We start from the raw sequence: 10,280 nt of genomic DNA, 5'->3' as shown, positions 1-10,280 counted from the left end.
GAGGGGTCCCAGACTGCGAGAGGGCACAGGCCGGGCTGGGGGACCCCCCTCCCCCCGCCCCCTGAGTGCACAAATTTTTGTGCACCGGGCCTCTAGTCCTATATAATAAAAGGCTAATATGCAAATTGACCCTAATGGCGGAACGACTGGTTGCTATGATGTGCACTGCCCACCAGGGGCAGACACTCAATGCAGGAGCTGCCCCCTGGTGGTCAGTGTGCTCCCACAGGGGGCGTGCTGCTCAGCCAGAAGCTGGGCTCACGGCTGGCGAGTGCAGCAGCAGTGGTTGGAACCTCTTCTACCTCTGGGGCAGCGCTAAGGATGTCCGACTGCTGGCTTAGGCCTCCTCCCCACAGGGAGTGGGCCTAAGCCAGCAGTCAGAAATCCCCTGAGGGCCCCCAAACTGTGAGAGGATGCAGGCCGGGCTGAGGGACCCTCCTGAGTGCATGAATTTCATGCACCGGGCCTTTAGTATCACTATAATATTATATTTTAAAAGTGAGACTTCTGTTCGGTCCAAATTGAAACTATTTAAACATTCATTTTTTAAAAACCACTATAAATGCCCTAGCTGGTTTGGCTCAGTGGATAGAGCATCGGCCTGTGGACAAAAAAGTCCTGGGTTTGATTCTGGTCAAGAGCACATATGGAGGTTGCAGGCTTCTCCCTGGCCCGGGCCCTGGTTGGGGCATGTGAAGGAGGCAATGTGTTTTTCTCACATCGATGTTTCTCTGTCTTTCCCTCTCTCTTCCACTCTCTCTAAAAGGTCAATGGAAAAATATCCTTGGGTGAGGATTAATAACAACAACAAAAACAACACCATAATCAAAGAGAAATCTGGGACTCAGTAGATGAACACACGTTTACAAAGCAGACAGAAAGGAATGATTCCGTAGTCTGAAACAAAATTAACTGCAAACTTCTTGTAAGCGGCTATCCTGGGCACTGACGATCATATTTTTTACTTTTTAGCTTCTATGCAACTTTTCCGAAGGACACAAGCAAGGCAGTGACACAAATATCTCACTGACCTCAATGAGAAAAACCGAGTGATGCTGACAAGCTATGAATAAGGCCAATGCATAAAAATACTGGCCAAAGCCCTGCTGCTCTTTCTGGTTTATGAGAAAAGCAGTCGTGGGGTAGGGGTTGAGGGGGAGGGGGAGTGCTGAAATATATGGGCATCTAAAAAAAAAAAGATACTTTAGTAAGAAGATAAAAGTTCATTCCAGTCTAAAAATTTGAACCATGCTATTATGGAAAAACATTTCTTAAGGGGAAAAAATACATCAGGAGGAAAAAGTATTTAGCAAGAGATAGTGAGAGGGGCTCCCCCCAGGAGGGCAGGTCCTTCTGTGCCTTGAGACCCAGCCCCTCACCCTGAAGAACTCATCCTCTTTCTGGCCTGGAAAGGCTGGTGACTTTCAAGTGGAGTGATGGCTCGGAGTGATAATTACCCAGGACAGAGGCGGCGGAGATAGGAAAGAGGCAGGAGGGGCCCCAGCCCACAGAGGAGCCATGGCCACTGGCCTTGGTGGTGCTGGGACCCTCCTCCAGGCTCCGTCCTACAGCTGTGATTGACACCTCAAGGGCAGCTTTCCTCCAATAACACAAAGAATCCTAGGGATGCCTGCCTCTCTGGCCAGAAGGGGACACATAAATATTTCTGGATTTTTAAAAAAAGGTCATATTTCAGGTGGGGAAAAAGGTTGGCGGAACCATGGGACCAGAACCTTTAACTGCCAGGTACCTGTGCCTTAGGGAGAGGGAAACACTCAGCAGCTACTCCAGGAATGAGTAACGACATGCGCCCACGTGCCCCTCTTCATCAAGGAAACACACACCGAGGGTTTTCCTAGGATTCTTCACTCTCCAAGCCCAGGCCAAGGACCAGATAGGAAAAAAGTAAATAATCAGAAATGAATGTATATTTTATCCCAACGGACAAAGACTACGCCGGTACAGTGGGTTTGTCCCAAAGACCAGGCCTTTGTCCTTATGTTTCTGTAAACCATCTGTTTGAGTCAGGAATGACATTCTCTCAGTTCTTTGCCTGAAGCTCTGTTATCCCACCTAACTCTAGGCTCCTATGTGCCTGAAGTTGCCAGCAAAGGAAGATTCTAGGCCATCGGAACTCTGTAAGCCCTCAATACCCAAATTTCCAGCCCACAGGCAGATTCGCTGGCTACTTCTGTCCACACTAGATGTAAATTACAAGGGTGTGTGCAGCCTATGGGGACCCTGACCTGCCCCCATTTGGGTACAGGGATCCCTTTTCCAATCTCCACAAGGAGTATTTTGAAAAGTCCTCAGACTGGGTTACCTTCACAGCTCCCAAATCCGAGTATGAAGGAAGAATCTGGTGACAGGTATGGGACCTACCAGGAGAATCTAAAGTTCATCACCACCCAGCTAGGAAGAACTTTGAGAAAGTAGCTCTACTTAAATGGGCTGTGGGTTCATGCTCTCTACCCACAGAGTATTCTATTTATAAATATTCTATTTTTATTAAACATATTCACATATTTATAAAATAGAACAAATAACCCAGAACCGAAGAGCTCCTCCATATGTTCAGACAATGTCTAAAGAGTCCTGGGACCCGAATACACCTGCATTCTCAGGTAGTCAAGATGTCTAGGTTATCAAAATGTAGTGGCAATCCCTGGGCCATTGCCCCCCTTCCCTGGGCCTCCATCTCCATCCCTGGGCCCCTGCCCCTTCTCTAAATGGGCCTGGCAGCACAAAGGTGGTTCCAGGACTGGGCCTCGTTGGGGCATGCCGAGCAGAGCACATGCCCAGGGACCCTCCATGAACACGTGACCACAGAGGAGAGCAGCATCCGTTTCCAGCTGAACTGAATGCTCAGCTCGGTTTTGGGTGGAAGTGAAATAGCTTGATGACTCAGCCAGCAGGTTGCCAGGTTCCCTCCGAGACCCTTTTTATTTCTGCGGGATCATCTTGGGTTACGGGCTAAAGTCCTAACCCTCCTCAGTCCTTTGTCACTTTGTAGTTTTACCTTCATTGTCTTTCTTCCTTTATCATTTACCAGTCAAGGATTCTGGGTGATGTTTGTTTCTCTTTATCCATCTCGTACTGAGTTGCACACTGCCCCCCTAAATTCATGTCCACCTGAAAGTCTCAGAATGTGACTTTATTTGCACATAGTCTTGCGGATGTAATTAGTTAGGCTGAGGTCATACTTAACTCATGTATGACATCAAATCCAATGAGATCCTAAGTCCAGTGACTGACATCCTTATAAAAGCCAAGTGAAGACACAGAGACAGACAGACAGACAGGAAGACCCTGTGACAATAGGCACAGGAGGGCAGAGGGCTGCCAGCCACCGCCAGAGGCTGGAAGAGGCAGGAAGGACTCTTCCCAGAGCCTGCAGTGGAGCAGCCCTACTGACACCTCGATCTCACACTTCTGGCCTCCGGAACGGTGAGAATACATGTCTGTTGTTTTAAGCCACCCAGTGTATGGTACTTTGTTACAGCAGCCCTAGGACACAAATACAGTCCTCTACTTTTGTGTTTTGTGTTACATTTAGGCTTGTGAATATTAAGAAAACACAATTAAAAATGAATGATCGGATCCTTTCATCCATCAGTGTCCCACTTACTTTGTGCAGTTATGCCTGACTCCAGCATTCTCTGCATCTATCAATACTGCAGGAAGAGTGTTTGGGTTAATCCCAAGTTTCTAGCAAAAAAAGCCCATCTTGACAATGATGGCCCAGGACAGGTGCACCTTCTAAGCTTCCTTAGAAATGCTCCCAGCTGAAGAGCAGCCTGCTCCGCGGTAAGACTCAATGCAGAATGTGCTTCCTCCTTTGAGTGTTATTTATCTCAGTCATATGCAAATAAGGAATACACAAATGCTTTAGATGAGAGTCACTGAGCAGTCTGACTTGGCACCAAAATTAGCCCAAAGACACCCTTAATTTAGAAACAATGAAACCACACAGCTGTGATGAGAGTCCTTTTCACAGCATCCTAGGGAGGCACATGACTTCGGTGACGTCAGCCCTGATCACTTGGTTAAGGGGCTGCCTGCCAGACACCCCCCCCAACCCCCTTAGGGAAGCTATAACCTTTCTCTCTAAGTAACTAGTAAGGAACTTGTGGGAACACACGTTGAGATTAAGTAAATAAGCTCTTCCTCCAACTTTCCCCCAAGACTGTGCGTCCCTTGGTGATCCTCACCTAAACTAAGCATCGCCAATGGTGACAGATTGGCTGTCCAGGTTATGGACACTCCCACGTCTTTAGGAGCTGCCCTTCTGCTGTGGGGAAGGGCTTTCCTTTCTCCCGCTTACCCACTTACTGAATTACAGCCGCGTGGACTCACTGGATTCCAATTATATTCAAAGGCTATAATCCATTACTAGTATCATTTATTTTAAATATCAAATCATCTCAAACTTAGCAGTGAGAGCCCTTTCGTTCTTAAGCACACCCTTATTTTCTGGCACGAGATATTCCTGGCTCCTCTTACTTCCCCTGCCCCAGCGCTGACATAGCCCAGTTTCCAAAGATGCCCAGCTCCCTCCATGGGAAACGGCACATAGACACCAAGATCTGGCACCAGGTGTGCTCAGTGCTGTGGTGTGTTGCTGTTCCCAGGGCCTCTTGGTGGGCAGGGATAGGACATTTTACACACACACACACACACACACACACAAATACATACACAATACATACACACACACCACGTACACACACAGAGGCATATATATCTAGTTCTCCCCTGCTTTCTCACCAGTTCCTCTTAATTCCTATCCAATACCACACAATTCATTCAGTCCCTCCCTGCCCATATTTTTAACTTCTTCACCATCAGTGAGCAGCTGTTTCCCTTCTGTGGTATTCTTGACAAAATCTGAATCTAATTAGGAGGAAATACTAGATACATCCCAAACAAAAGACAGTCTATTAAAAAAAAGGCTTGTACCTTTCAGAAATGTCAAGGTCATAAAAGACAAAGAAAGGCCAAGAAACAGTTCAGATGAAAGGAGATTAAACTTACAGGACAGCTAAATGCAGTGTGTAGCTCTGGACTGCATCCTGGGCCAGGAAGAAAGCTATAAAGACATTATTGGACATCTGGTAGGATTTTGAATATGGACTATGGATTAGATGATAGAACCTAATCAGTGTTAAATTTCCTGATTTTGATCTGTGTGTGTAGCTATATGAGAATATCTTGTTTATAGGAAATACTTGCTGATGTATTTAGAAATAAAACAACATAATGTCTGTAACTTACTCTCAAATGTTCATAAGGCATTTTACACACACACACACACACACGCACGCACACGCACGCAGAAGCAAAAAACACCAGTGCTTTGGATTTGTTTGCAGGTGGAGCCCAGGCCTCAAAGCTGCCCTAGGTCACTGTACTTGAGATTCAAAGCCCAGGAGAGAGACCTGTAGTCCCTACTCCTACCCTGCCTGCCCCTGATTCCGCCCTGCCTCCTGCTGCACCTGCGCTGTTCGCTGTTCGAGGAAGGTCCTGGGAACAAGGCCTCGGCCCTGAGGGCCTCCACTGGTTGCCGTGAGACGGAAAGTCCTGAGACTCACCTGCCTATCCCAACTGCACACAAAGGAGGGATGTCAGTTCCCCAACGGAAGTCAAAGTGATGCTAGAAAGGGGCGGGTGTGCTGGGTAGAAACACATAGAAAATGTCCTTCGTAGGAATGTTAAAGCCAGTCTCTTTAGGATTGCTAAATCTCAGCTAAAAATAACTTTTAAAGGTCAAAGAACAAGTTGGAAGTAGAGATGGAGGAGAACTGAGACAAATACTCTGTACCCTTGCTACCCAAAGTGTGGCCAATGGGCTGATGGCACATCGCCTGGGAGATGCAGACTCTCAGGCCCACCCCGGACCTATGAGTCAGAATCTGCATTTTAACAAGTTCTCGGGGTGATTCACATGCTCACTAAAGTTAGAGAAGCCCTGCTCTATCTTTGTAGGGATCACCCATAAAAAAATAAGAATCTGCGATACACAGGAGTTCTTTGTAACATTCTTTTAATTTTCTTCTGTGAGTTTGAAAATTATATCAAAATAAAGTTATAAAACCAAGAAGCTAAACTCCCCCCAAATAAAAGGTCAGTGTTGGAACACTCGTGGCTAGATTTGCAGTAGGCATGAAATGAGTCAATGAGGGGACTGCTCTGGAAAGAATGGCATGTCTGAAGTCCCACCTGACACCCAGCAGAGGCCTGAGAAGATGCAAAGGGTGTGGAGGCCACAGGTGGGTTGTCGTGATGAGATGAAGGGGTCCAGAATACGCCACTAAGGCATAAAAGTATTTTGAGGGGAAAGCATTTGAGTTCCTGAAATCTCTTTTGTCTAAAAGCAGAGCCCCCGAAAGAACTCAACTGTCCTAAGTCCCTCCCTGGGAGGACACAGGGGAGACCGACTCATTACTGAAGGTGAGAAGTGTCCACATCACACCCACAGACACTACCAACATTATCATATCTCCCGTCCATTCTCCTAAGGCCCACTTACATTTCCAAAAGGGCATCTGTTTTCCCATCAGTGCCCCTGTCCTCCTCCTCTTCCCCTATTAAGGTGGCATATTAGCCCCAAATTCTAATACCTCTTGGAGTCACATTTTTCTGTAAACTCCTATATATATGTGATTAAGTTTCTTTTCTCTTGTGAATCTTTTTGTCAGTTTTATTTGCATGCTCCCAATTACTGAACCAAAGAGGGTAGAGGAAAACTTTTCCTCCCCAAATAAGATCAGGAGGGGAGACACCACTGAGACGGTGGGTTAGAGGCCAGAGAGCCCAGCTCTAGACTCTGCCCTCACCATCGGCTTCCTCCAAGGGGCACGGAACTCATGACCACTCCCGCCCTTCCCGGAAAAGGATTCTCAGAGCACACAAGCAGGGTGTCTCAGAAGAGAGAGTTGCGTTCTGGTCAGCATCTAACTTGTTAAGATTTCACTTTCTCTCTGGGAGCTCTGCCCCAGTTAGGCCACTCATTGAGCTCAGAGTTCATATACTTTTCACTCACAGGCATGTTATAACCCTGTCAGTGGTCGGCGGTCATTTTTCTGTGGGAGCTGTGATTATTACAGAAACCACTGAAGACCAGGAAGGAGTCCACATGCTACCTGTCAGCGCCAGAGCCAAAGACGGAGGACAATGGCAACGTTCCTCACAGCTTCCACCACCGCTAAGTGACTCCATGGTTACAGGGAGGACAGCATCCGTGTGCATTTGATCATGAAACCGGGGAGAGCCGGCTGCACAGTGGCCCTCGCCCACACTCAGGGCCATGCTGAGGCCAGAGCCGCCAGGACTTACCACTGGTCCCGGGAGAATGAGATGATGAAGCGAATGCCGGCAGGGAGTCGAGCCATTTACACGTGGACCTCAGAGCTTTGGCCACGAAATCAGACGCTTCATAAAGAGGTTAGTAATCCTGGCTCCCAGTCCCTCTTGTCCCTGCACTCGCACAGGCTGGAAACGAAGCGGAGATGTCCTGTTCGGCTCGTGCCCCCTCCTCCTTTCTGCAGAGGCTTAGGTCTCTACAATGAGAAAGAGGAGTTGAAAAGTCAGGGGTGCTGACAATGGCACCCTGGAGTCCAGGGGAGGAGAAACTCCCTATACAGTTGTTAGCCAGCCCAGATCAAAGCTGGCCTTCCTGGGTGATGGGAATGCCCACCGCCAGGGCCACTAGGTGGCAGCACAGCGTCTGCCTGGGGAGGGGGCGGGGCTTGGTCAGAGATCGCTGAACTGAATTTCACATGATGTTCTGATGATATAAAAAGAACCACTGAGTTCATCTCTATCTGGAAGGCATCTAGAGATCAACCCATTCAACCTTAATCACAATACTCTACAGAATATAGACATTCACGTGAACCCAGTATGTGCCCAGTGGTTACAGAGCAGGCCAGGGAACCGGACGTGTTCCATTCCACCCACGCTGGACCAGGCCACAGCTGAGCCACAATAACAGAGGGGAATGTGGGCCTGGACCAGATGGCAGGCCATCAAACCAATCATTTAATTGTGGCTTTGCAACTGAATCAAAATGCATCTAAAGCTGAGGGAATGAACTTCACCTCTTAGCTGCTTCTCCATTTCTCCTGAGGCCACCTCAGAGGCCATGGGAAATGACCCCATTCTGAAGGCAGAAAGGAATGCATAGGGGTGCCCCCAAACAGAAAAGGGGCCCCAGCACACCAGGCAGGTCTCCTGTCCCAAAGCCATGACTTGTAGTTTTCATTCTTCTACACTTGGCAACAAGGAGCCTTTGGACCAATGTGTTAAATAACACAATTCCCACTGTACACAGAGCATGGGCCGTTCTGTCTTACACTCACTGAAAAATCACAGGTTATATAATTTTTAAAAAGAAAGCTACTTTTGAGTAAACACTAATCTTGATTTAAAGAAGCTGATATTTATTTAATGTCTTCAAAACATTTCCTTGGGATAACAGACACATAACAGCAAACAGTTCAGATTTGGAGGACTTACACTTAGATTCGTAGTGCCTGTCTTTTCAGTTAGACCTGTTCCCCGCGTTCATTCCTGCCATCACTAAATCAATCAACCAACCTCAACTCAACTCTGGTCAAACCTGTAACAGCGGCAACAATCCAGAAGGCGCTGGAAAAGCAATGGGAAGAAAAGCTTCCTTTTAAAATTGTGGGGCTCTTCCTCCTGTAAACCAGGTGAGAGCAAGTGCTACAGCCTCATAGTAAGTGCAATTAGGGCACGTGAAGACGGTGAGTTTACATGTGGGGTGTTAAGAGCTCAGTGTCATCCCAGGGAGGGGTCGATGGGGGGAAAGGAGACCTATGTAATTCTTTAAACAATTAAAGAAAAAGAGCTCCGTGTCATGAGTCCTCTTCCTCCAAAGCGCGAGCAGTGCCCTCAGAAAATCATTCCACTGAGCGCTGGCGGGACCTCGAGGCCTCCGTAGGTGAGCCCACGGCCATTCCGGCCATTCCGAGGAAGAGGCAGCCTGTGCTCACTCCAGAGGAACAATGAGGCCAGCTGCTGGACTAAGTGGGGCCAAATCTGGTCGGTCCAGTTTCCCTCAGTCCCCTCCCCCTCCACCTCACTTCCTGCGGCCCAGCCCCTTCAAGGAGAGGGCAGCAGAACTGGGAATCATTTGACTTGACCTGTTGTGGGCACACAGCCCAAGCACATCAGAGGGCTTTTTGAAAAATGGCTCTCACTGCCCCCCCTGGACCTCACCACCACAACAGGGAAAAGTGTCAGAATATCGGTTTCATTCTGTTGTCAGAGAGCAGCTTGGGAAACACCCATTAGAGCATCTTTATGAAAATGTGCAAAACACACGTTTTTCTACTTATCTTCCCAACAGCCCAACTAGTCAACCGTTAGGAACGGCCCGAGGGAAGTTAGCATGGGGGGGGGGGCACCCGCAGACTCCCCCTTGGTGATCGGTGCAGCCAGAGCAGAGCCCTGTGCTCTCCAGAGAAGAAAACAGTGAGACTCCAAAGTAAAGGCCAGAGTAAGGTGGAAGGTCTTCCCAGAGCTGCAGCGCGGCTGTGGGTACTCAAACCAGCCCACGCGTGTTTTAAAGGGCCCATTAAAGACACAGTTTCTCCAGTGGATCTTCTTTTAAGGCAAAGGTGGGTGAGAATTGCATGTCCCCCCAAAACGTGTTCTGAGAGAGAGGAACTTCCTTTCCAGAAAACACTTTCTGTGGTTTGTGCTTTAAAGGCTCTGCTCCATGTGAACTATGAATGACAATGGCCCTAGCGCTTCCCTGAGGCTCAAATACAAAAGCGTGTCCTCTCCTCCCCTAGGACCACGACCAGTGCAGGCCCAGCAGGTGCGAGGAGCCAGGGCTGGGGCAGCCGGCAAGCTGGATCTAAGGGAGTTTAAGGAGCGAGCAACGGGGGTAAATCTGGGCTAGTTGCCCACGCAAACCACCTCACCCAATTTAAGTTCAAGGTCAGGCGAGCTTTCCGGGTAGTGAGCCCCGCAGACTAAAGGAAAGACAGGCTTAGGGTTCCGCCTTTAGAAGCCTTTCCAGAGTCCTCCATTCAAATGCGTCTCCAGTCGCCGGCTGAGGCAGCTTGAAGCTGGGAGAAAGGAAACAGGCGCGCGGCGGTGGCCGGCGGCTGGGGCACTTGCTGGCGCCTCGCGCCCTACAAATACAGAAGGCGCCGTTGCCTTGTGGGCAGGGAGACTCACGGGCTCGGAACCAGCTGCTCAACAAACAACCCAAAGGCCCGGGTGCTGACGCGGAGCCTCCAGGCGGC

General features: G+C 48.7%; 1 protein-coding gene across 2 annotated transcripts in view; it reads right to left on the bottom strand.

The window, feature by feature from the left end:
- The window catches only part of SLC37A1 (solute carrier family 37 (glucose-6-phosphate transporter), member 1), a 60,079-nt gene that overhangs the window by 33,456 nt on the left and 16,343 nt on the right, over positions 1-10,280 (bottom strand). Inside the window, exons 1-2 of one of the 2 annotated variants that reach the window (XM_014532923.1) lie at positions 9,954-10,220; positions 7,336-7,559 (exon numbers count right to left, since the gene is read on the bottom strand). In XM_014532923.1, coding sequence (XP_014388409.1) covers positions 7,336-7,391 — 56 coding nt within the window. In that variant the 5' untranslated portion in view covers positions 7,392-7,559; positions 9,954-10,220. Of the gene's footprint in view, positions 1-7,335; positions 7,560-9,953; positions 10,221-10,280 lie in introns of those variants that run through there. The other variant, XM_005885714.2, reaches the window with a different exon arrangement.

This window comes from Myotis brandtii, unplaced genomic scaffold, assembly GCF_000412655.1.
Source record: "Myotis brandtii unplaced genomic scaffold, ASM41265v1 scaffold923, whole genome shotgun sequence".
Lineage (NCBI taxonomy): Eukaryota > Metazoa > Chordata > Mammalia > Chiroptera > Vespertilionidae > Myotis > Myotis brandtii.
Note: the sequence above shows the minus strand (reverse complement) of the source record. Positions and strands in the feature narration are given on the sequence as shown.